The following is a 27,782-nucleotide window of genomic DNA, read 5'->3' on the forward strand; positions in this document are numbered from 1 at the left end:
CAATATTTTTGTTTATGTAAAACAAGTTTCTTTTGTATTTCCTGCGTGTATATTCATTAATCTCTTTCTTGATTGTTTTGATTTGTTGCGCAATATTCAAATCCATATTATTTTTATGTTCTTTTTGAAACTGCTTTAATTCTAACTAGTTTCCTTAATTGTTTCTGTTTTAATTTTTCAAATGGGAACAATAATGTTGCCCCTCATGACTGCCTTGAATGCATCCCATAGCATGGGGGGGCCCCACCTCCCCTGTATCATTTAGCTCCACATACACTTGAATTTCCTTTTCTAATGCTTCCTTGATTTGAGGGCTGTTAAGTATACTTGAATTAAGCCTCTATAATGTTTGTCTCGATTTTTGATTCAGATTGACAGTAAGATAAATTGGACTGTGATCTGAGATATCAATATTTCCTATATCAGATAATTCTATGTAAATCTGTGATCTATCCGTGTATAAACAGAGCCCCACTCACTTTGCTCATCCCCAATGAGAAATAGTATAGTCACGGTCAGCTGGATAGAGCTCCCTCCAGAAATCATAGTCTTCCTAGATTGTCTTGTGGTCTTGATGAGTCAAGTTTGTCATGTCACTACCACATATTAGAATTCCTTCTGATGCCATAATGTCAAAACATGTTTTTCTAAAAATCCCATTAACTGTTTGGGGTTGCATATAGATTAAGCAGAGTAATCATGGTACCTTCCAACTTCCCTTTTATTAAAATGTACCTCCCTTCACCATCCTTTTCTTCCAGAATGTGTTCATATGTGAGGGCATTACTTAGTACAATTGCAACCTCTCTCTTGTTGCCAGATTTATGTGTCAATGAAAATACATGTTAAAACCCTGACCTTGCTAGTTTTATATGCTCAGTTTCACTCAGGTGTGTTTTTTCTTTCTTCAACTTAGACAGTATCTTGCCCCTTTTTATCAGATTATGCAACCCGTTCACATTGAATGAAGTGATTTTTTTTTTTTTTTACCTTATCCCAGGATAAACATTCGTGGGCAGACAGGCAACCCAATACAAATCACATCAGATATAGTTTGTATGTGCCTTTATTCAAGACCACATTTAATAAATAAATCGGGATTATTATTGTCAAAGCGATATAACAGAGAGGGAGTTATGTATGTACGCATGATCCATTTAAATTGTAATAGTTTATACAGTACAGGCCAAAAGTTTGGACACACCTTCTCATTTAATGTGTTTCCTTTTTATTTTCATGACTATTTACATTGTAGATTCTCACTGAAGGCATCAAAACTATGAATGAACACATGGAATTATGTACTTAACAAAAAAGTGTGAAATAACTGAAAACATGTCTTATATTTTAGATTCTTCCTTTGCTTTTTTTATTTATAAGGGAAAAAATTCCACTAATTAACCCTGACAAGGCACACCTGTGAAGTGAAAACCATTTCAGGTGACTACCTCATGAAGCTCATTGAGAGAACACCAAGGGTTTGCAGAGTTATCAAAAAAAGCAATAGGTGGCTACTTTGAAGAATCCAAAATATAAGACATGTTTTCAGTTATTTCACACTTTTTTGTTAAGTACATAATTCCATATGTGTTCATTCATAGTTTTGATGCCTTCAGTGAGAATCTACAATGTAAATTGTAATGAAAATAAAGAAACACATTGAATGAGAAGGTGTGTCCAAACTTTTGGCCTGTACTGTATATGGTGTTAATAGTTTGGGTTTGTGCATCTTGGCAAACTCTCTTTCATTCATCCTTAGAGATCTCTACATCCAAGTCTATAAACCAAACCGATTTTCTTTTCTTTGAAGATTCTTTAGATTCATTTACAATAATCTTGTATAATAAGGAGATCTGGCCACATCTTTGAAGATTATTCAGTATAGCCTTTTCGAGGCTAGACAGAGAAATTCTATAGGGGGGGTTGTTAAAGTGCTGTTAAAATATAACTCCTGATTTGTAGTTATTTGAAAAAATGTTTTGATGAGATATAAATTATTTGTAAATCATCAAACCTATAAAGTAGATCATTCTCATTATACATATTCATAACTTTGCTTATCCCTCTTTCCAGCTAGAATTTTTTTGTTCCAGAACGTTCTGAGAATGTTATCATGCACTGTTCTCCACCAGAATGTTTTTTTTTTTTTTTTTTTTTTTTTTTTTTTAAAGGTACGAAAATATTCTCTAACAACATTCTAAAAATGTTTGGCGATATCCTTCTTAAAATGGTTATATCCTAACATTCTTTAAAGCTCTGTCAGTCAATTCAGGGTCACAGCCTTCGAAGTCTACCTCGGCCGCAGCCTTTGAAAGCCCACGAAGGTCGAACTGAGCGCCTTCGAAGTCTACCTCGGCCGCAGCCTTCGAAAGCCCACAAAGGTCGAACCGAGCAGCCTCCGAAATGAGACAGTCTAGTCTAGGGAGCATTTCCTGTTTACGTCAACGGATGGTTACGCCTTACCCTTGCGTCATGAAGCCGTTTAGCAACCTTGACACCTGCAGCTGATAACTGGGGCCAAAGTATTATAAATTATACTTTTTTATAATTTGTTCGAAGCTCTGGAGATGCTTTACCATCGGCGGTGCCAGCGCCAGCTTGTGATGCATCTCTGAATGCGATAGGACCATGGAGAGGTAAAATAAGATTTCAGTAGTTTATATGGCTAATGTCATTTAACTTTTACGAAATAATTACATTGCTGCTGGGGTCTGGCTAATCCACATAGCATTCCGGGATGGGAGAAAAACTTGCTCTGGTTTATTGGCATTTTTTTAAACCAAGCACAATCGTCATGGCGCTAAGCTCCAGACGGAGCCTTCGGAAGAAACTTCTATAATATAGATAATATAGATAACTTCTATGATATCAAATTACCATTACCTTCAGGTTTGGTGGAATGTGTACGTTCAAAAGTTGTTTTATTTGTGCAAGAGAAAACTCAGATTGGACACATAGTCTAGCTAGCTGTCTCAATTTACATGCAGAGATCTGAGGAGCAGTTAACGATAGTCATAAATCCACCGGAGTTTAAAATTCCAACACAAAGAAAGCGGAAGGAAATGGACATGGGAGAAAAGACATACATCCGGCAGAATTTCCTGCAGCACCGGAGCAATCCCGGAAGTGGAACGTCAAGGATATAGACTAGGTGAGGGCTAATTTAACTGTAACCTTAAGGGAAAGATGATCAAAATAAGATTTTACAAATGGATTACTGTTCAAGCAACACGTTAGCTGCAGTCACGTTAGCGGTTACGTTTTAAACAAAAGTGTGAAGTTTCAAGCTCATTTGTTTTTAACATTTGCATCGTAGCCATTCGAATGAGTTAAAACCCAATGCTTATATTTAAACGTGTATTCCTCCTCTGGTACAGATGGGCTGGGGGAAGCCATAATTTGAACTGTCCCTGTGTATTAAAGAAACTTATAAATAAATTAACATTTATAAGCTTGTGTCACAACTGTTTATTTCTTTGCCATACAGAAACTCTAAAATATGTATTCATGTAATGTGCTCATGGCCTTCTGGCATTCTGGGCACTTTCCTGGTGGGCCGACGTGCTTATAAATAAAAAAAGTGACACTTTTTTAATTTTTGTATTTTTATTTTGTATGTTTTTTGTCCGGCATGAACCGGCCCATAAAAGTGGTAGGCCTAGATTGGCGGCCCACTGTTTTTTCAATTGACACTGGCCCAAAACACTTCAAGTCAAAAATATCACATAGGCTAGGTTTTTTTTTCTAACATGAAACGTAGCTAAGCGGCCCATTGGTTGTTTTCTTACTTGACACTGGACTGGCCCAATAATATCTTTAAACAGCACCCTCTTTGGGATTTCTGCCTGCATGCAGGTTCAGTGTGCATCTGCCAGGCAAGAATAGTGATAGAGATCATGGAGAAGAAACGCTAAGGAGATGCAGAGAAGCTGCGTGAGAAAAAGAAACAGGCCCTTCAGGCCGACTTTGCCAAATGTGTCAAATTGACAGACATGTTTTCGGCAATAGCAGGACCTTCATCAGCTCCCGTGGCTGATGATAGTGGTGGTGTCTGTGTCTGCAGCAGTGGCATGCACAGTGAGGAGGAGACTCAGGAGGAGAGGGACAGAGATGAGGGAGTGAGGGTAGAACCTGCGGTAAGCAGAACTCCCCTTAAAACACTTTGCCCCTTGATAAAACTGAGCCAAAAACAAGTGGTGGACAAACTGTTGATAACACTACAATAAAAGAAGTAGGCATGCTATACCGTATGATTGCATTAGTTTGGCTAAGTGCGCGGGTGTAGGCTAGGCTAGTTACCTAACCTACAAAACATTAGTGTTACAAAAGGTCTGAGCAGCTAGTTAACGAGTTGTGTGATGATGATCCGTTGTATTATTGTGAAAACATTATTTTGATAATCACAGTAAGAATCCCATATTTATATGTAGCGGATCTGAGTCTTGACTGATGATGTTCTCACCGTTTTATTATTAGGCTATATTAGCCTACCTTTTTCATTCAACAAAGTAGCCTACATCTTTGTAATAAGCAAAACACCACCTAAGGTTCATCAAACCTTAAAGGGGTTATAGAATGCAAAACCGATTTTACCTTGTCATAGATGAATAACGACAGTTTGGTGGGTAAATAGGACATACATAGAACCTCAAAATCCCATTGACACCTCTTTCCTCTGCAAATCTCACAATTTGAAACTGCCTCTGAAAACGGGCAAATCTCAACAAGCCACCAAGTTGACGTCATCTCGGTGGCTCCTCCTCATTTGGCTCTAGTCTCTATCTTTGTCACGCCCCAACATTTACATAGGCTACACCACTGATCTGACATCAGGTAGTCTTCGGAATAGGTTGCACGGATCTCAGAAATTGTATACATTGTTCATCTGCTATTTTACCACTAAATTCATTTCAGAGACTTTTTTTATGCGAGAAATCAACTATGTAGAGGTCAAATATGGGCAGTTTTACAAAAATTGATGGCTAATTGCAAATTTTGTCCGACTGTGTGTCGGAGTTCAGCAGACGGTGCTGCCTGGGTTGCTGCCTTGCTGCCCAGCCTGTCTTCCTTCACAGACCCCGGCCTGCTGTGAGATAGATGGAGCTCTGTCACGGCCCACGGTGCTCCATACCTGCACAAAGTCAAAGTCAAAATTGGAGGAAGGGTTTAGGAATTACACACATTTTCATACATAGTCCCCTTATTTCAAGGGACCTAAAGTAATTGGACAAATTAATATAATCATAAATAAAATGTCCATTCTTAATACTTTGTTGAGAATCCTTTGCAGGCGATGACTGCCTGAAGTCTGGAACCCATAGACATCACCAAACATTGGGTTTCCTCCTTTGTGATGCTTTACCAGGCCTTGACTTCAGGTGTCTTCAGCTGTTGTTTGTTTGCAGGTCTTTCTGCCTTAAGTTTTGTCTTAAGCAAGTGGAATGCATGCTCAATCGGATTGAGATCAGGTAATTGACTCGGCCATTGTAGAATATTCCACTTCTTTGCCTTGAAAAATGCCTGGGTTGCTTTTGCAGTATGTTTTGGGTTATTGGCCATCTGTACTGTGAAGTGCCGTCCAATCAACTTTGTTGAATTTGGCTGAATATGAACAGACAGAATGTTCCTACAGACTTCAGAATTCATGTGGTTGCTTCCATCTTCTGTCATATCATCAATAAACACTAGTGACCCAGTGCCACTAGAAGCCATGCATGCCTATGCCATTACATTGCCTCCACCATGTTTTATAGATCAGGGGCCTCATTTATAAAACTGTGCGTAGTTCTATTCTGAAAGATTTCGTGCGCAAAAAAGTCAGAATTTCCATACGCAAAAACAGTATTCTGATTTATAACACCTTGCGGCGCACACCGGTACGCACTCTTCTCGTTATAAATACGGACGTGCGTTACCTTATGCGGTCGTGCACGAGCCTCATGCTCCTCCCAAGGTCGTCCCATATTTGTCCATGTTAATCAATCAATGAATATTCCAGCCTTGAAAGGAGCCCTTGATCACCAATCACGAAACGGAAAAATGGGGAAAAAACATGATTCAGTGATTGTGAGATCGATGTGCTCCTAATAGAGGTAGAACGTCGAAACAAAATCCTGTTTGGAAGCCGTAACCCTTGTGTAGTGTTCATATTGTTGTTACACAGCCTTAATACTTAACAGATTTAGCTCAATTACCAATGATATACATCATTTATGGGTCATATTTGCCATTTACCCCTGTGAGATCACATTTATGATCATATGATCATTTTCGTTTTTTGGGAGAAAGGAAATTCAATTAAAAAGGTAAAAAATAGAAACAAGATTTTGGATCATTATTGGTGCAAAACAGGTGAAAGTGCTTGAAATGTGACAATTTGGTAACTTGTATGGTAACTGTGTGGGAATAGCACGTGCAGAAAAGCAACATTCCCACACACAGACACCTACAATCAGACACGACCACATAAAGACGCACAGACACACGCACACACACACACACACAGACACACAAACCGATACACATCAAACAACGCATTTCCCGGGGAGAGGCAGGGGAGAGCAGCGGAGGAAAAGCGCATTTCCTCCGCTGCACGGTGTGGGAGGAGCCCCTGCCTCTCCCCGTTGCTGGCAGCCCCTCGCCGGGCGCCGTGACCGGCTCTCGGTCGGTTTAGCAAGAACGGGATTGTTGGGTTCAGGAAAACAAATACTGGGTTAGCTTCGGAAAACGGGCATACCATCGCAGTTCACTAAAACGCAGTCTACAAAACCTTGGGAGCATTACGGACGATCACACGTGTGGTCAAAAGTTTGCGGAAAACTGGGAACATTTTTACGCATGGAAATTCTTTATAAATCTCGACTATTGCGAGGAATGTTGCGACGACAAATTTCACCCTGCTTCACGCAACTTTTTCTTGCGTAACAGGTTTTATAAATGAGGCCCCTGGTGTGCTTTGAATCAAGAGCCGTCCGAAGCCTTCTCCATACTTTTCTCTTACCATCATTCTGGTACAGGTTTATCTTAGTTTCATCAGTCCAAAGAATGCTGTTCCAGAACTGGGCTGGCTTTTTTAGATGTCTTCTGGCAAACTCTAATCTGGCTTTTCTATTCTTGAGGCTTATGAATGGTTTGCACCTTGTGGTGAACCCTCTGTATTTGCTCTCGTGAAGTCTTCTCTTTATGGTAGACTTGGATAATGATACGCCTACTTCCTGGAGAGTCTTTTTCACTTCACTAGACGTTGTGAATGGGTTCTTCTTTACCATGGAAAGGATCCTGCGATCACCAACCACTGTTGTCTTCCGTAGACGTCCGGGCCCTTTTGTATCGCTGAGCTCAACGGTGTGTTCCTTTTTTCTCAGAATGTACCAGACTGTTGATTTGGCCACTCCTAATGTTTCTGCCATCTCTCTGATAGATTTTTTATTTTTCCACAAACTAAGGATGGCCTGCTTTATTTGCATTGAGAGCTCCTTTGACCACATGTTGTGGTGAACGTTTATGAACACTTGCCTGCTCTCTTCTGCTCTCTGTTGCTGCTGCTGCTACATGCAGTTAGACGAGTGCTTAGGGCAGTCTACAAATTTCAACAAAAATATTTATTAATTTAATGATTAAATAAGGTAATGTCTCCAAACTTACCTCAATTATTACTTGTCTCCTGCAAGTTATACTACAGCACTTACTTAAAAAAAATATTTTTGTTGCATCTCTTTTCGGTGTTGTAATTTGTAGACGTCCCTAAGCACTCTCTTACAGCAGCAACAACAGCAGAGAGCAGAAGCCAGCAGGCAAGTGTTATTTACATAAACTTCTGGTGTACTTACAAACTTTCCAATCCATCGTTTGAGTGCATAACATATATGTACTAGTGTAGACGTTTGGTATCATTTCGGGCATTATTAGTGGGGTCATTTACGAGATACAAACGTGGGTCCATTAGCCTCTGCTCTAAGCTATTCAGCTGATAACGCTACTCTATGCTAACGCTCCCAATGTTAGACCCAGGTGAAAAAAGCTTCTGGGGGGGTGTTTGGCTCGAGGTCATGGTGCAAAGGACCCCAGCGTGAAATTACTCCGAACCATCACTTTAATTTCTCAGGCTCTATAGCAAATAAAAACATGTAATAAAAAGCATTTGAGAGCTTACTTCTTTGGCTTTCAACTTGACTGACTTGCTTGGCCATAATCTTCAACTGCATTTAAAAAAAAAAAATCTATAAACAAAATATCAAGAATATTTTGAAAACCAGTAAAGATACGTTTTTATTTCATTATTTCATACTTTTGAGGTACCAAAGTGACAAGTGAACATCACTGATACAAAGTTATAGAAAGAAAAAAAACAAACAGAGGGTTACTTCTTTACATTTCATATTAATTTATGTTAATTTTGTTTCTTGTATTATTTGGATGTAACTTTGGATAAAAGCATCTGAGAAACCATAACCATAACTTGGTGGTGAGTGTACAGATCAACAGAACAGTACAGTCTCAACTCATACATTCAACTCAACTCATCATTTACTGTCAAATGCTGCAGTAATGCTTTCCGAAGCACTGCGTGCACAGTGGCACATTGCACTGTCTGCTGCCATTATGAGGTACCAAAGTGACAAGTGAACATCACTGATTCAAAGTTATAGTAAAAAAAAAAACAAAAAAAAACAGAGGGTTACTTCTTCTTTACATAACAATTTCAATATAAATTTAGTTTCTTGTATTATTTGGATGTCGCCTTGGATGACAGTGTCTGAGAAACCATAGCACTAAGAAACCATAATCATAAACTTTGTGGTGAGTGTACAGATCAACAAAACAGTACAGTCTCAACTCAAACATTCAACTCAACACAACTCATCATTCACTGTCGAGTGCTGCGGTAATGCTTTCCGAAGCACTGAATGTGCAGTGGCACATTGCAATGTCTGCAGCCATACACTGTTGCACCAGGACGGGCCTCACTCTTCGACAGTGAACATTCCCGGCAGATCTTTCTCGAAGATTTTTTCACAGTAGTGCTCGGCTGAGGCTGCCACAGGTGCTGCGGCGCACTGAGGAGCACTTTTTGCTGTCACAGGGGTGACAAGTTCCTGTGCAAGGTCCTCCTGCCACTCTTTGTAGCCACCCTTGCAGGCTCCAGCACTCCTTGCAGCAATGTAAGAATTGTAGCAGCTGACCGACAGGAAAAAGAAAAAGAGCCTCCGCCACCATTTCTTGGACCGATGCTGAAACTGATAGTAGCTTATCATCTGATCCAGTAGATCGACCCCCTTCATGTGCTTCTGGTAGTCAGAAAGGCATGCTGGCACTGTGACCTCTGTCTGGATGTCTCCCTGTCTTCTCCTGACAGTCCCTTCTGCCATGGGCTCGTGGTAATTTCACAGTACCAGAACGACCTTTGTATCCTGCCAAGCACAGAAGGTCAGGTCATCCTTCTGAGACACTTGGTACTGATGCTTATCCATGGCAGGCGGTTTTGGGGGGGGGGGATTCCCTTTCTGTTTGATCGAACGGTGCCACACACATACAGACCATGAGCCTTCAGATCTTCAAACAGCGGCACCCCGCAATAAAAATGGAGAGATGGGATAGCCAGATCCATCACAACGCGGTGCGCAAGGCCCTTCTCGCTACTCCCCCCTCACGTCCGGTGTAGACCTGGAAGTTTGATACATACCCGGTGGAGCTTTCAGCCATGACCCACACCTTGATGTCCCACTTGGTGGGTTTGAGAGGAAGATATTGCCGGAAAGCAAGTCTCCCCTTGAATTTCACCATACTTTCATCCACGCTGACAAAGCCGTCCACTTTGTACAGTTCCTGGAATCGATCTTTCAGGTAGTCAAGGTACCATCTGACTTTCCAGAGCTTGTCAGAGTGGTTCACATCTTTGCTGTTGTCTTGCAAGTGGAGATACCTGAAAATGCACATAGCAAGTTGGACAGTGAATGACACATTATTGTTATTATCATGAGCTTTCATTGTCATGTGTTTGTATAATTACACTTTATCAGTAATCATCAGACATCATAATTATTACGGTCATCCATCATGAGCTATCATTTTCATTTCTATTTATGTATGTTTTATGTATTATCAGTCAGACATCACAATTATCATCATCCATCATAAGCTAGCATTGTCTATTGCATCCTATTTATTTTGTATTATAATAATTATAATTTTGACATTTGACATTTATTGTCATTAGTATCAGCATCAAATCCTTAGACACACACACACACACACTTTCACAGACACACTCTCACAGACACATATACATATACACACACACACACACACACTATGTGTGTATTGTTGTTATTATTATTATTATTATTATTAGCCTACCTCCAGATGATGGCAAATCTTTCTCTTGAAATGGCTTGGGGGATGCTCGTTCGAAGAAGCCACTTTTTCTGACGCCAAAAATCTCTACGTGATGGCAGGTCAAGGATCCCCATGGCAAGACACAGTCCAATGACAGTCTTCATTTCAATAACTGTGACTGGTACCCACTTGCTGTTTGGAGTTGCGCTCCGTGATTGTTCAGCATAAAGATTTGTTTCTGTTACACGTCGCATCCACAGCTCCTCCGTGAAAACATGTGAGAAGACCTGTATTGGTGTAACAACCTCTGGAAGCTCTATATTGACGCCTGGTTCGCGGTTATACGGGATCTTCTCATGAGCGTGAAAGTTGTCGGTCTTCCATTCTTCTTGGAAGCCAGCAAAATCGCGCATATCCTCCTCTTCCTCTCGAAACATCGCTAAGATCCACTGCTCTCACGTGATCGACTGGTACATCTAAATCATCGGGGTTATCGTTTGAATGTGGTCCTGTGTCATCCTTCGTAACTTCATCAGTATCACTTCCTTCACTTGAGTCAGCCATGACGGATCGCTAGCGGGGTTTAAAAATGTCTGCTGAAAACTATAGACAGTAAAAGAAAACTTACTGTACGTGTAGGCTTATTTTGACCAATCACAAAGCATTTTACTAGTCACATGCGTTTAAAAAAAATCCCTAAGCATCTCTGTCACTCACCCCAAGAATATTTCCGCCAATCACAGTACATATAATTGGCCATGTGCCTTGAAAAAGACGACACCGTTCAAAATGACGCAGACTCGTTTGCCAGGCTTAATGGTGACTACGCTCAGATGCCTGATCCGGTCTTAAAGATTAAACACACACAGATGTGTGATCCGGTTTGAATGGGTTAATATCATGGTTGGTAGCACGACCAGAAAAATCCGGTCCATTCCCCGACTTTGATGGTAACAGGAACGATGAATGGTTGGAAGACACCTAGCGTCTCTCCCTCCTTCTCTCACAGCATCTGTTATCCACCAAATAGTCAAGGTCTTTAGGGTTAGGATAATAAATTAATTCATCTTTAAGTTGATGATGAAACACAGCCTGTAGTGACTCCTCATTCCACGCATTTTCTGCTGCCAATGTCTTGAATTCAATAACATACTCTGCTACACTGCGGGCTCTGTGGCGGAGTGAAAATAGTCGTCTCGCTGCATCCTTACCTCAGACGGGGTGGTCAAAAAGCTTCCTCATCTCATCTGTGAACTTCTGGTACGAGGCCATGCAGAGGTCGTGTCGTTCCCATAGGGCAGAAGCCCAAAGCCTTCCCACGCAGCAATTCAATCACAAAGGCTATCTTAGCTTTGTCTGTGGCGTGGGAGTTAGGCTGCAGGTCGAAAACTAGTCCACACTGCACAAGGAATGAACGACACTTTCCCAAATCCCCCCTTCGGTGTTGGCACTTTGGGCTCTCGGAGCGAAACAACTCCAGAAACAGCAGGCAAAACAGGTGGTGGATTCTCTGCCGGAGCACTGAGCTGAGTCTGGATACTCGTCAGACCGGTATACAGGTTCCGAACAGAAGACACAATCTCCCGTAGCGCCGTGCTGTGCTGTCCCAACACATTTCCTTGTTGGGAAATGGCATGACGAACAGAGTCCAGGTCCGCTGGGTTCATCTTGGCCGGATCGTTCTGTCACGATTTACAAGAACAGGAACCCAAAAGCAGACCAGGACGAGGTAAGTAGAATGAACAAGGTGAGTATTTATTTGGATATTGAACGTGAAAACAGGCGAGTCCAGATGGCGGGGCAGTGGGTGTAAGGGAGCCGGCTGGAGGGTTAGTGAAGATGCAATAATGCTGGTGAAGCAGACAGCCAGGCGGAGGTGTAGGGAATATTCCAGGTGACAAAACTGCAGACAGGAGAACAGGAGGCAGATTAGCAACAGGCACAAAAGCACTAAACAGCAGAGCAAACTTTCCAAACTGACTAACTGATACACTGGCAAACATACTGGTAAGGCTAACGATCCGGCAGGGAATGGATGTCAGTACACAGCTTAAATGGTGGAGAGGTGATGATCAGGACCAGGTGTGCAGATTGCAGATGAGACACAGGTGTGGGTGGTTGCATATTCCCCCGCCTTGCTTTGTCGCCAGGCAACTAGACAGGGTGCGTTCAGGAACTCATGGAAAACACGGATTAAAAAGCGGAAAACAGGAACTCAGGCAGAAAACAAACTCAGAATCAGAACTTAGTTGGAGGATTTAAGCGTATCATAGATAACAGGAAGTGCTGTCTACGTTAGCAGTAACTTAACGGATGGTAGAAAATCTATGAGAATTCCATATAATAAGTGTTTGAATCCCTTTTCTCTGCTTATATTATTGGGATTTAAGAGATATATAACCATATGCTGACTATTGTTTATTTTATGTTCGGTCATGTATATAAGTGAATAAGAAGGAATGAGTGTATACATATGTTTCCTTTATTCATTTGTATTTTGTTCCTCTCTTTTATAGAAACCACACACTCAAACGTACATAAAGAACGAGGAAGAAATAAACGGAAAAATAACTTTTCCGCTCGCCCATTTATTTATGCTCGGGATATTTGGCCTTAAGTGGTGTTCTGGCCGACACACCTGCGTGAACCTAGTGATAACCCTATAACTAGCACCCCTTATCTACACTACAGTTATTTTTGACAAGGAAGAATTTAATTGTATGAATTATGAAATAAATATCCAATCTTGCTATTAAATGCTTGCCTTAGTTTCTGGGGATGCGGAGGAAAGTAATGGTTCTCCCAGACCAGGCAGATGAAAGTTCCTGCTGAATAGGGACGGACTGCAGCTTCGTTCCTTCGCACTGAAACACATAATACTAACATTTATATTATGTGTGTGTGGTTTCTATAAAGAGAGAGTTACCGTGTATACATTCAATTCTCCATAAGCAGTAATATAGTACATGTTACCAAACATAATATAAACAATAACCAGGAGTAAGGAATATACAGTGCCCTCCACAATTATTGATACATAATACATGATTCTGACATAGAAACATCTTTATAAGAGCTTCTTGTAAGAAACGACTGCTAAGCTGTTGTTCTAACTACAGTGCTCTCCACAATTATTGGCACCCCTGTTTAAGATGGGGTCATGGACTTCTAAGAATTCTCCTTTTTTTTAAACAACATAGAACCCAAATGCAAAAAAAGAGAAAAATCCAACCTTTTATTGAAGTACATTACTTTGGTGGTAAAAAAAAAAAATCACACATTTAGAAAAAAAAACTTGAAATCATGTGTCCCACAATTATTGGCACCCCTGATGTTAATACTTTGTACAACCCCCTTTTGCCAACAAGACAGCACTTAATCTCCTTCTATAACATTTCACAATATTGGAGCACACAGAGAGAGGGATCTTTGACCATTCTTCTTTGCACAATCTTTCTAGATCATCCAGAGTCTTGGGTCCTGGTTTGGTGGTAAAAAAAAAAAATCACACATTTAGAAAAAAAAAAACCTTGAAATCATGTGTCCCACAATTATTGGCACCCCTAACAATTCCGCTGAAAAATTTAATTGATTTTTTTCAAAATATATTTTTCTGTAGTTGCTAAAGTTGGTCAGGGTATCTAGGAACTTTTAAATAGTAATTCATGAATTCCTGTTTCCCTGGGGTATAAATATGACGTGACACAGAGTCCTAATTCTCTTACCCATTTGTCAACATGGCAAAGACAAGAGAACACACAATTCAAGTAAGGCAGATGTGTGTCGACCTTCATAAGTCAAGCAATGGCTACAAGAAAAAGCAGCCTTATCGCCTTAACTTGCCCGTATCTACAGTCAGAGGAATCATTAAGAAGTTTAAAACAACTGGAACAGTGACAAACAAGGCTGGAAGAGGTCCCAAGTTTATCTTGCCACAACGCACAGTGAGGAGGATGGTAAGAGAAGTAAAAAAAAGTCCTAAGCTCACTGTCACAGAATTGCATCAAAGAGTGGCATCTTGGGGTCACGAACAAGCTGTTTGGGAGGCATGCAAGGAAAAAGCCTTTTCTCACTAACACTCACAAACGTAAATGTCTGGAGTTTGCTAAGCGGCACTGGGACTTCGACTGGGATCGTGTGCTTTGGTCAGATGAGACTAAGATTGAGCTTTTTGGCAACAAACACTCTAAGTGGGTCTGGCGTAAAACAAAAGATGAGTATGCCAAAAAGCACCTCATGCCCACTGTGAAGTATGGTGGAGGATCTGTGATGCTTTGGGGCTGTTTCTCTTCCAAAGGCCCTGGGAACCTTGTTAGGGTGCATGGCATTATGAATGCTTTGAACTACCAGGACATTTTAAATAAAAACCTGATGGCCTCTGCCAGAAAGCTGAAGATGGGTCGTCACTGGGTCTTTCAGCGGGATAATGATCCTAAACATGTGGCAAAATCTACACAAAAATGGTTCAGCAGTCACAAACTCAAGGTCCTCCCATGGCCATCTCAGTCCCCAGACCTCAACCCAATCGAAAACCTGTGGGGTGAGCTAAAGAGGAGAGTGCATGAGAGAGGACCCAGGACTCTGGATGATCTAGAAAGATTGTGCAAAGAAGAATGGTCAAAGATCCCTCTCTCTGTGTGCTCCAATCTGTGAAATGTTATAGAAGGAGATTAAGTGCTGTCTTGTTGGCAAAAAGGGGGTGTACAAAGTATTAACATCAGGGGTGCCAATAATTGTGGGACACATGATTTCAAGTTTTTTTTTCTAAATGTGTGATTTTTTTTTTTTTACCACCAAAGTAATGTACTTAAATAAAAGGTTGGATTTTTCTCTTTTTTTGCATTTGGGTTCTATGTTGTTTAAAAAAAAAGGAGAATTCTTAGAAGTCCATGACCCCATCTTAAACAGGGGTGCCAATAATTGTGGAGGGCACTGTAGTTAGAACAACAGCTTAGCAGTCGTTTCTTACAAGAAGCTCTTATAAAGATGTTTCTATGTCAGAATCATGTATATTGAGGTCAAACAGCTTCTGCAGTGTGACAACCTTGTTCCTATCAGGAACAGCTTTGCAGTCATTTCCTTACAGAAGGTCTTATGAAAGATGCCTACACAGAGCTCCCTGTGCTGGGAAACTTTGTTTCTATCACTTAAACAGCTTTACAGCCATTTCTTACCCAAAGCTCTGATAAACATGTTTCTATGCAGGAAACGTTCGTTTTGGCCTCCAGAGAGCCTCCCCCATGAAAAACCTTGTTTCTATCAATAAAACAGCTTTGCAGTCATTTCCTACCAGAAGCTTTAGGGACCGTTCGGTATTTATGGAATGGACAACTGGAGGAAAATAGGGAAGGGTCATGTCTTTCTATTCTTTGTTGATGGGAGGGTCATCCAATTTTTTATTTGTCTAGGGGGGAGGGTCACCCAACTTCTGTATTCATGAGAAAAGCAAAATTTCAAAGTGGCTTGTTTGGTACATATTGATCCACGTAGCTCCATGTAGCTCTCTCAGTCTCGGCCCATCGCTAGCAGATGGGTACCTCGCTGTTTAGTCAGCCAGATAATTTTGAGCTGTAGATTTAGAGACCGTGGGATTTCCCAAACTGAATAAATCCCGCTCGCACATATAAACAATGCTAGCTCTATCATCGTGTTGTAACTAAGACATCTGCTGAAAAATTATTTTATTGATTAGTACTGTTTAGTTAAAAAACATCCAAAACACCGTACGAAAACATAGAGGACCAGACGCAAGCTTTTATTTTGAAAAGTTGAAGCTTGCGCCGCGGACAGCAACAGCCAGGAAGGCACGAGACGGGAGGTCTCCAGGCTGCAGTCATACCTGACTCAAATATCCTTTCGGTCCCAGTGATTATTTGTGAAATTGCGCAAACGACAGCCTTTTCAAGACATTTGAGAAGGAAGGAGTGGTAGCATGCAAGCTCCCAAATTGACGCTCGTCTGAGAAATGGAGTTTTGGGTAATGTTCAGTTTTGGCAGATTTATCTATGCTAAAATATACAGTGACTGAGGAGCCTAGTGACGAGTCCATAGCAACCAGTGTTGAATTTATTATTACCCAGTGTGCTTTGTTGAATGGTCTCAATGTTTTATTGTTTTATTTCATGTGAATACTAGTTTATTAGTAACTTAGTATTTGAAGTAATGGTGTAATGCAGGAAGTGTGCATTTAGTTCCCATGCTTATTGTCTTACCACAACAATGTTAGTGAGTAAATCTACTAAAATGGCCACCATAACAGAGGAGTGTGATGCGTAAGATGAGAATGCAGAGATTTAGTCACATATGTCATGGCTGTAAAAAAACAAAGGGCATCTGTACATTTTTGCCAAGCGCAAACCAGTACAGAAGGATTCAAAAATTGTTGGGGAGGGTCATCCCTTGTTTCCTAATCATTTCGGAGGGTCATCCAAACATTTTTGCTGGTGAAGGGAGGGTCAGGTCTATTTTGACTAAAGATCCCAAAACCCCCTGAAATAAATAACGAACAGTCCCTTATAAAGATGGTTTATTCTATGCCTACACCTTGTTTCTTCCACTTTAACTGCTTTACAGTCATTCCTCAATAGAAGCTCCTATAAATATGTCTTTATGCAGGAAATATGCTTTTTGGCTTTTTTTTGTCCAATCCTCATTTCTTACCAGCAGCTCTGATAGACATGTTTATAGGCGAGAATCATGGGAACTGGCCACAGAGCACCTTGTGATGTAAAAATCTTGTTTCTATCATGTAAACTACTCACAGTCGTTTCTTACTAGAAGCTCCATAAACGTGTCTCCAAGCAGCAAACATGCGATCGGGCCTCCAAAGAGCTCCCTGTTATGTGGAAACCTTGTTTCCCATCACTTAAAGTAGTTATATGTAACTTTCAGTTTGTGTTGATTGTAGCAGCCGCTTTGGAAAAAAGCGGTAGTGTTTTTAGACTTGTTAGTGAACACATACAGGAAAAGTTTAGAAAGACTTTTTTTGGAAATAAACTAGAGTTGTTCAGATACCATTTTTTCCCTCCCGATACCGATTCCGATACACGTCCTGTGGGTATCGGCCGATACCGAGTACCGATACCAGTGTGTTAAAAAAAAGAGATCATACTACGCCTGCATGACTGTGATATGATTATCATTGTGGTAAGGCCTGGCTCAGGTTAAACCCTTTGTAAAACATGAATGAATACAGCAAATGGAAGAAATTTATTTTTAAATAGAACCGTATAAAACAGTAGTGAAAAAGCAACTTAAATATAGGAATAATTATTAAAAAATAATAAAGTGCAGCCACAATATTGTAAAATAAAGGCTTTTAAATGTCTGAATAGAACAGTATAAAACTGTAGTGCAACAGCAACTAAATAAATATAGGAATAATTATTAAAGTGCAGCCACAATTTTGTAAAATCAAAAAGGCATTTAAATAGAACAGTATAAAACAGTCAAACAGCAACTTTAATGATTCCTTTAAAAAAAGAAAGTGCAGCCATTATGTACTAAAATAAAAAGGCATTTAAATCTTTAAATAGTGCAGTATTTAACAATAGTGCAACACCAACCTATAAAGTAAAAATAAAAAGAGCAGCAGCTACACAATAAATAATACTTTAAAACAAGTAGGCTACACATTGCAGTAGCATTTCAGCAATTTAGTATTGCTCATAATTTCAAGAGCAAAGGCAGATTCTTCTTCAAGAAGATGAGCATTTCTGCCCTCTCTCCTCCTAGCCTGTTCCTTCTTGCATCAACAATGTTGGACGCTGCACTGAACAGTCTCTCACTGTCAACACTGGTACAAGGAGCACAGAGAAACTTTGCAGCAGTGGCAGCCAGGGTCGGAAAACGAATTTGGTTGACTCCCCAGTACTGGAATGGGCTGTCTGAGCGTGGGACCGTTTGCTCTGTCAAATATGTCTGTATTTGAACTTGTGTGCTTGTGCTACTTGCCCCACGTTCCTCATCATGCTCCTGCAGGATTTCCTCAAACAGGCATTTCAAGCTGCTCTTTCTGCTCCTGCTGCTGTCTGGCTGTGCTTCCATACGTGGAGCTTTATGGGGGTTTTCTGGCACTGTCTCTGCTCCCTCAGGTGTGGTCCTGCTCAGTAACGCCTCCATCTTCTCCACCTCTCGGGTCAGAGCATCCTTGGCATGCTTGATGTTGTCTGCTCCTGTGAAGTATCTAAAAACAAATAATAAATAAATGTCTTAATGTGTAAAATAGCAACCTCCTCCATAGTAGTTTTTAGTGGTAACATATTAATGCAATAGTAATCAATAATAATGCAATATCTAGTTATCCAAAATACCATTTCAAAATTTTTATATATATATATATATATATATATATATATATATATATATATATATATATATATATAGTATATATAGTTTATAATATAGACTTTGAATAAAAAAAATATTAGACATACCTGTCTTTGAATCTTGGGTCTAAAAGAGTGGCAACTGCATACAAGGGCTCGTTCTCGATGGTCTTGAATCTTTTCTGGACAGCCTCAAGAAGGGTTGTTTTCATGGTTTTTATACCTGTGTCCCCCTCGTTCTCCCGAGCAAGCAGGCGTTTCAGCACTGTGACTGAGGGGATGACTTCAGCTGCAGAAGAGGTGGAGGAGCTAATCTGTTTGGTCAGTTCTTCAAATGGTGCCAGAACAGTGATTATTTTCTCCAGTAAAGCCCACTGGTTAGCCGTAAGGGTCACTGGCAGCTCGTGGTCAGCTCCATATGCTGAAATTGACCTCTTCTGCTCCAGTAAACTCTCAACCATATAGTAGGTACTGTACCACCTCGTTGCTACGTCTTGGTGCAGACGTTTGATGGTCATTTGGAGATCTTTTTGAATATTCTCCAAGCGTGTAGTAGCCAGTGGCGAGTGTTTGAAATGCGCGACTATCTTCCTACCATTCGCCAGTGCATCACTCACACTTCTCTGTGACAGTAGCCCTTCGTGCACCACCAGCTGGAGAGTGTGGGCGAAGCATCCCAGACTTGGTACATCCATCTCGTCCATGGCTTTCTTCATGTTGCTAGCGTTGTCGCGCAAAACAACATGAACGTTGGACTTGGGGATTTTCCACTTTACTAGCATCCCCTCAATTGCTTCGGCAATTAATGTGCCAGTATGTGACCCTCGGAACTCGTTGGCGTGCAGCACCGCACTTCGAGGGGTAAATGTTGACTCACTGTCCACCCAGTGTGACGTTAAACTTAGCAAAGACATGGGGCACACGTCGGAGCTCCAAATGTCCGTGGTAAAGCCGATTGCCTGCACGTCTTTCAGCATATACGAAATGTGTTCCCTAACGGCCTCGTATAATTTGGGTAGCGCAGTTTCGGATATATATTTACGACCTGGCAAACAGTACCTTGGCTCCAAATGCTCCATTAATCGGCGAAATCCCACATTTTCGACAACAGACAGGGGTTGGTCATCCAGGACAATAAACTCCAAAATTTTGTCGGTTATCTTTGTTGCTTTTTGGCTGTCTTTAGGGAATTTATCTCGTCGGTGGAAGGCAGTTTCCAGAGTTTGCTGCTGCAGTTCGTCCTTCTTTTTCCCCTTTACTTTGGTAAATTCGTCGTGCTCTTTAGCGTGACGCGTCTTCAGATGTTTGATTAAGTTGCTGGTGTTGAAATTTGCAACACTCGTGCCACCCCTCGAAATTGCTTCTTTACATATGTTGCATGTCGCCGTCTTACTGGTGGGAAAAGCCACTGTAAAGTACTGCCAAACCGCCGACATGATGCGCTAACCTTAGCTCCTTTTTAAGGATGCGCCAGGTGAACAATTCTTCTTCGCCCCTCTAAAACAGCAGCTGCTGATGGCAGCACAGCGCAACTTTTTTAAAAGCGGCGAAGAAGAACTGTGTCAGAGATGTCGGAGCTTTTTATATATGTCAGAGCTAACCAGTAAATGGATTCCTATTTCTAATAAAGTACGTGGTATCGGATCGGTGCCTGGACTCCAGGACTCGCCGATACCGATGCCAGAATTTTCGGCAGTATCGGAGGCATTTCCGATACTGGTATCGGAATCGGAACAACTCTAAAATAAACACCAAGTAAGAATGAAACAGTTCTTATATATACATGTACCATTCGAGAGAACAGTGAACAAAAAGAGCAAAGATGTCCAGGTAAGATGTCTGAGGTTACATACATGCATGTTTTTGTGTTTTAAAAAATGATCTTACGCTTTAAGAGAAAGGTCGACCTCCTTAAAAATCATTTCCATGATGTTGTCAGACACTTAGAATAATAATCCGAGCCTGTCAGTGGCAGAACAAGCACTTTTGTGAAGGTAAATATAAACTGGACAACTGCCCTATTAACTTACATTGTAGCTTGTTCCACCACTGCCTACTACAACTGTTGAAAAAAAAAACTGTAGTTACCCTTTAAAGATGAAAAGTTATTAAAAGCTTGAGTTTTCATCAAACGGTGTGGGCGTGGTGTGGCAGCCATTTTGAGCGTTTAGCGATGAAGGAGGAAGTTGTTGTAACTCAAGTGTACATTGTCCAATCTGCCCGAAATTTCTCATAATTTGACAATGTTTAAAGGAATACGAAAAACAAAAGATATGGTTCAAAGCAAAGTTGCTTGTTTTTCCTTTTCCTTTTAGGTTTATGAAAGAAATGAACAAGTGGTTGGCAAATGCAGACATTCCCAAATCTGCTGAACAGAAATATAACTGAACAGGAACAACAACCCTCTCCCACCCCCCCTCCCACCCTCTGCGGTCTCGAGGAAAAAAAAAATATATATATATATATATATATCACATCTTGCCTAGTCGCTTTCCTCTAATTCTTGTGATGCTGAGGTCATTAGGACTGATACTAGTGCTGCTTCTGCTGCTTCCATAGGTCAGTATCTCGTCATCCTATACCTCAATTTTTTTTTTTTTTTTTTTTTTCAAAACTCATGCACCTGTTTACACTCCCAGATCATGTGCAAGAAAGTTCCAGTTTGTTCAGGTTGGCAAAACGTGCAATAGGGAGTAGGAATGGCTTTAGAGACTTATCTCTTCTGAGGAGTCCAATATGTCCTATGGCATATGTTGAAGTGGCTCTGCTGGTGATTTGGGTTCTTGGAACAATAGGAAATGTTGTCTCAAACTGTCTCCCAATTAACTTGCGCCGCATCTTTAAAGGAGAAGCACGCTTTGAAGGAGCAAACAGAGGGGTTGAGTAGGAGAAAGGAAAAGCTGGAGCTCAATTACGGAAATGGCTGCTACTGCTGCTAAAATAGTATTATCAGCTTTCAGTCACCAAGCTCGCTCAAACACACAATCAAATGGAATGGAATCTTATTTTGAAAAAGGAACAAGGTTAAAAGACACTTCCACCACTCTCCAAACTCATGAAAAGGGAACAAGGTTAAAAGAAACATTCACCACACTCAGGGCTCCAGACCAAATGGTCGCATTTTGCGACCAAAATTTGAGAGTGTGCGACTGAATTTTACATCCAGTCGCACATGTGCGACCAGTAAATTTTCCCCCTTTTTTTACACGTTAAATGTCGAAACGTAGGTACATGAGCGCGTAAGCGCAAGCTTATGTCCTCTCTGAAAATTGACAGAGAGCGGTGCTCCAACACAAACACACACACTCGCACACACACGCAGAGTTGCGATCGGCGCAGGATCCTAGCAGCACTGTTTTGAATATACTGCAACTTCTGAAGGCTTTTGTCAGGGATCCCGGTGAGGAGTGCATTGCAGTAGTCCAGCCTGGAGGAGACAAAAGCGTGGACAAGCTTTTCCGCGTCTGCAGGAGTGAGTGTGGGACGGAGTTTGGCAATGTTCCTGAGGTGGAAAAAGGAAGTCTTGCAGAGATGTTTGATGTGAGTCTCAAAGGTCAGATGAGAGTCCATTTTAACACCCAGGTTAGTGGCTGATGTTGAAAGTGGAATAGTTTGGCCGGAGAAGTTGATGCTGGTAATGTCAGATGATTGAACCTGGTGTGGGGTGCCGACTAGAATGGCTTCAGTCTTGGAGCTGTTTAGCTGCAGAAAGTTTTGTTTCATCCACGCCTTTATCTCCTCCAGGCAGGTGGTCAGAGTGGATGATGGCAGGGCAGCAGAGGCGGTTGGGTTTGTCTTGAGGTAGAGTTGAGTATCATCAGCATAGCAGTGGAATGAAATTCCATGCCGGCTGATGACATGGCCAAGCATGTAAAGAATAAACAGGGTGGGGCCGAGCACTGAGCCTTGAGGGACACCACATGTGACGTTGTGTATCAGGGATTTAGCGTCTCCCAAGGCGACATGCTCAGTTCTCCCGGTGAGGTAGGATGAGAACCACTCATGGACAGAGTCAGAAACACCGATGGTGGAACTTAGGCGGTGGAGGAGGATGTTGTGGTCCACAGTGTCGAATGCTGCAGTCAAGTCCAGGAGGATAAGAAGAGATGGAGAGCCAGCGTCTGCAGTCATCCGCAGGTCATTTGTGACCCTGACCAGGGCTGTTTCTGTGCTGTGGCCAGGGCGGAAACCAGATTGAAATTTCTCAAACAGGTTGTTTTGTTTTAGATGGTCCTGAAGCTGTGCGGCAACTACTTTTTCCAGCACCTTGGAAAGGAATGGAAGGTTGGAGATGGGCCTGTAGTTAGCAAAGATTTCTGGGTCTAGGGTTGGTTTTTTGAGAAATGGCCTGATGACAGCGGTTTTCAGTGTTGATGGAACATGGCCAGCCTGAAGGGAGTGGTTAATGACCTTTGTGATGAGGGGACTTATGGCATGGAGGTTAGATTTTACCAGGGCTGTAGGAAAAGGGTCCAGAGCGCAGGTGGATGGTTTCATCTTTTGATGATCCTCAACCTCTTGCTGTGAGATGACAAAAAACAGCTGAGAGGTTGGGAAATCCCAGGCTGTGGGTCCGCAGGTCGGGACAGGCAGTGTGGAGAAACTGGATAGCAGGGGAGCCGGGATGGTGTCTACTTTTTCCTTAAGAAAGTAATGAAATTGTTGCACCTCTCTTCTGTGACTTCTGAATGAGAGTGAGTTTGCGGGTTTGAGGATGTCGTGTATGGTAGAAAAAAGTTGCTTGGAGTTGCCAGGACTATTGTTGATAATGTTGGAATAGAACTGTGAACGTGCATCTCTCAAGGACCTTGAATAGGACTTCTGATGTTCTCGGTAGGCCTGCCTATGAACAGTGAGTCCTGAGGCCATGTGGCGCGCTCAAGGCACCGACCCAGCTGTTTTCATTTGCCGGAGTTCGTTGGTGTACCAGGGGCGGTGCGTAAAAGCTGACAGTTCTAGTTTTGACAGGGGCATGGAGATCTAAGAGACTGCTCAGAGATTGGTTGTAGAAGTCAACCGACTCAGTGACTGAAGAAAAATCAGCAGATGAGAGATGTTGGAGGTCTATGGTCAAGGTGTCCGGGTTGATCTTTTTCAGATCCCTATAGCAGATTTGACGCTTGTCTTTGGTGTGTGGGGAAAGGAGTGACAACTCCATTGAGATGGCCTTGTGGTCAGACACACCCAGATCATACGGCGAAAGGTTGCTAATAGGGGTGGAGTTGGAAATGACCAGGTCCAGTGTGTGCCCCCTAGAGTGTGTGGGGACATCAACATGTTGTTGGAGGTTGAGGCAGTCCAGTAGTTGCAGAAACTCAGCTGCAAGGTGGCAGGAGGGGTTGTCTACATGAATATTAATATCTCCAAGTATAATAATGTTGGCAGAGGTGGTGCAAAGTGTTGTGAGAAGGTCGTGTATCTCTGAGATGAAAGCTGAGTTGGGTTTGGGGGGCCGGTAGATAAGGAGCATTGTCATTGGGAAGGGGGGTTTACATTTAAATGCAAGGCATTCAAATGAGGACAGTGTAGGCAGGGGGAGGGGGGACAGTTCCAAGTTCTGTCGGTGGAGGACAGCCAGGCCCCCACCACGACCAGTGCTGCGGGCTCTCTCCAGATAGCTGTAACCGGGGGGACAGGCTTCATTAAGCGCTGAGTAAACCCCTGGCTGGTGCCATGTTTCTGTTAGGCACATGAAGTCTAATTCCTTGTCCATGATGTGGTCTTGTATGAAGGATGCTTTATTTGTGAGGGATTGTATATTGAAAAGTTCTATTTTGAGTGTTGATGCTGTGGTGAATCTCTGTAGAGGCAGTAGTACACTGGAATCCACTACACGTTTTCTGGCCTGCTTGGTATGGCGAGATCTCGCGGTGTTTCCCATGCTGGTCAGTTGAGCGTGCAGAGATCTCGCGATGTTTCCCGTGTTGCTAGCACCGAGAGCGACAGTGCTCTGATGACGTGGCAGGCGTGCTACAGTGGTCCAGATGGATGGAATTTGAAGCAGGCTGATGGTAAACAAACTTTCGACGGGAACTTCTGTGGATGTAACGCGGACGGCGCTGAAGTCCAAGTTCTTTGATGGCTGCAATGCACGTTGGAATGGAGCGGTTGTTGAGAGTTAGCAGCTGTGGGATAGAGTACTTGAGCTTCATGCCGGTCGCCGAAAGTGTTAGCCTGTAGCTAGTCGTTAGCCAAACACAGAGATGGAAGACTGTCAGGCTCAGGGAGAAGATGGTCCATATCATGGCAGTGGGGTGCACAAGGCACGGAGGATTGGCTGGAAGCAGCTGACAGCTAGCTACCAACTGCAGAGATATCGGCTCGAGGCAAAACCGGACCGGGGACAGCTAGTTGGCTGCCCCAGGAGAAAAGTTAAGCCTTGTAGCAGCGCTGGAACGACGGAGAAATCCGGGTGTTCACCACTGACAGCGGGAGATGACCAACTATCCGCTGATGCTTGGAGGAGATGTCAGTAGGTGAGTAAAGCCTTCAATTCCGTATCAGTCCGTGTGAAAGCTCAAGAAAACGAAAAAACGGGAGAAGCGGCGAGCAACAGACGCCAGCGTCCTCTCCTTCCAATTTCTTTTGAGCTCTAAGACTCAATGACTTGATCACTGACGTTGACTGATGTTAAGCACTGACGGAATGAAATAAGCCAATACTAAAGTCACGTTAAGTAGAATATTTGGTACCAGAACAGATAATGTGCAGATATCAAGTATTAGAGGTATAATCTAGGATTTACAAGCTATATTTATAAATAGAATAGTTAAGCACTGTAACAATGAAATAAGCAGCAAATTGTATAGGAAGTAATTGAGATCTTTGGTATCAAAGAATGTGCAGGATACCAGGTAATATACATTTTGACATTAAATTTACACATGACAAGTGGGAACAAACACAATTAACAGCAGGAAATCTGTCTGTAGAGAACACAGCCAATCAGAATGTGTGGAGTGGTTGGGGTCTGCGTGATGTAGTGGGGTAAGAATTGCAGGACAGTCTAAGTGATAATCAGTCTTTCAAGCCTGACTACGGGATCTCCAGAATGAGGCAGCGCAAAATGGGCATATATTCAGTGATCCCTCGTGCACCTGTATAAAGGACAAACAACCTCCCCATCCCATATCCATCCAAGGCGCTGCCCTCAAGGCAGGGTCATGGGGAATAAAAAAAAAAAAAAAGAAGAAAAAATAATAATTTCCACAGTGAATAGTGTGGATTGGGTGAGTGTAGTCTGGCACTTCCGGCTTCTTGATGTTACAGACTGCAGGATAAAGAAAGTGTTCCAGTTGTCAGTGATGCGGGGGTGTCAGTAGTCAGCCTAGGTTTAAGGGGTCGGCTGTGGGTCCCTCTCAGCTGTGTGGCGCCTTTTTCCGCCTTCATGGTCAGATGCTCCTTACAGGTAACGCGTAACGTTAACCTGGACCGCCTCATCAGTGGCACTGAAATGTTGCTGCATAGTTTCCATTTTGTTGTCCATGCTACGCACAACATCGCCAAACTCTCCAAGACGTCGCAGCATTAGGGTCTGATCTGCACCTACAGGGGTTCCCAGAATAAAAGAAAAAGTCAGTCCTGGTCCCTCAACTACTAAACTATGACATTTATATCTAGGTCTACTACATGTACAGGTGGCCCCAGTGGGAATTAAACCAACAACCACAGGTGTTTGCAAGTTGTACCTGATTGCCAAGTGCAAGCAAACATCATCAACATTGTCCCAACTTGCTACAAAATGAAAGGCATATGGTAATTTTGAACCTACATTACACACAAAAAAAATTAAGAGTGCGTTTTCACCCGCTCGTGCATTGCTTTCCCTCAGGGCGTGGTTCTCCTCCCTCAGAGCTTGGTTTTCATTCTGGAGTCTCTGGAAATCTACATAAAATAAATAAATAAATACCATATTTCCTGGAAGAAAAAAAGACAGAACTTTCCATATCTAAGAGGGACATTTTTAATCTTTTACAAAGTTTAGCAGCAGAGATAACACACATCAGGTACTGATAAGAGAAATAAGGGTTAAAAGCAAAATTAAAGAAAATGATACACGTACACATACACTATATTATGTCTCGTATGACCGCTTCATCTCATTAGACACCATTGCTTATTAAGTGCATTCACATCTTTGTGTAAAAATAAAGGGCCTCTTTTATGTTTGTGGATGGCTTGTAAATGTAAAAAAACACTTTCAGTAAATAAACAAGTGACATTACAGATTTAAATTTCCAGATATTTAAATATTTCCAGAAGTAAGATAATCTGAAAATATCAGAGACATTGAATTTCAAGGCACAAGTATCTTTAACTATAAGGGTTATATGGATATGCATACCCCACTGTCGAAGAAGTTGTGACTTTCACAAAATCTTCCACCAACAAATTCAAGCCCCATTAAAGAAAAATGTTTAGGTATAGAGAGATTGTCAGGGCAGTAAGAGTAAAATGCTCACCTCTAAAATTCTCTATCAGCTCAGACAGCCGCCACTCAGTTAGCTTATCAGCGACAAAGCTGTCCATTCAAAATAACCTGGAGAAAACATAGCAATATAGCTAGAGGTTAGCAACAATTCGAAGACTTGACCCGCTTCTTTAGCTAACTCTCACTACTTCAACCAGTAGAGCACTGTATAATATGATAAGCACGGCACAGTTGGTAAACATTAGTCAATTATTGTGTTGCGTTGCGAAAGCCGCGGCTACATGCCAACCACAGAATTAGCTACCACGGCTAACGCTAGTCTCAACGTAGCAACTAGCTAAGCCATGGTCATTTATTTCAGCAAATGGTGCTAAACTAGCAACGGGGACATGGACACAGAAAACTTTACGTTACATCAACAGTGAAAATACTCGCTTACCTTGAATACACGACGAAGTTGCACCGAAGAAGCACAGGCCAAAACGGATCGAGCGCGAAGCGACGGTTATTTCCAACGACTGTTGTGAGAAAATTCTAAATTCCAACAACTGCGGGGGAGGGGGGCGTTCTTCTTCTACGGGGGTAGAGAGGGAAGGAGGTGTTTCTTCTTCCTCTTCTTCTGAATTTCTGGCAGACTGATGTGTATGTTATAGGGGCAAGGGTTTAATATATGAACTTATTTCTTCTAT

The 27,782-nt window shown here is 41.9% G+C and overlaps 2 protein-coding genes across 2 annotated transcripts in view; one reads left to right on the forward strand and one right to left on the reverse strand.

Annotated features, from left to right (window-relative positions):
• stxbp6l (syntaxin binding protein 6 (amisyn), like) overlaps window positions 1-27,782 on the forward strand; it is a 103,627-nt gene that overhangs the window by 58,727 nt on the left and 17,118 nt on the right. The gene's annotated exons all lie outside the window — the stretch shown is intronic.
• Window positions 9,200-11,062, reverse strand: LOC120546794 (piggyBac transposable element-derived protein 4-like). Its single transcript, XM_039781999.1, has 2 exons — window positions 10,357-11,062; window positions 9,200-9,922 (listed from the first exon to the last, which is right to left on the reverse strand). Exons 1-2 carry the CDS (start codon window positions 10,770-10,772, stop codon window positions 9,607-9,609), a joined length of 732 nt encoding a protein of 243 aa, XP_039637933.1. The 5' UTR covers window positions 10,773-11,062; the 3' UTR covers window positions 9,200-9,606.

This window comes from Perca fluviatilis, chromosome 18 (assembly GCF_010015445.1).
Source record: "Perca fluviatilis chromosome 18, GENO_Pfluv_1.0, whole genome shotgun sequence".
Classification (NCBI taxonomy): Eukaryota; Metazoa; Chordata; class Actinopteri; order Perciformes; family Percidae; genus Perca; species Perca fluviatilis.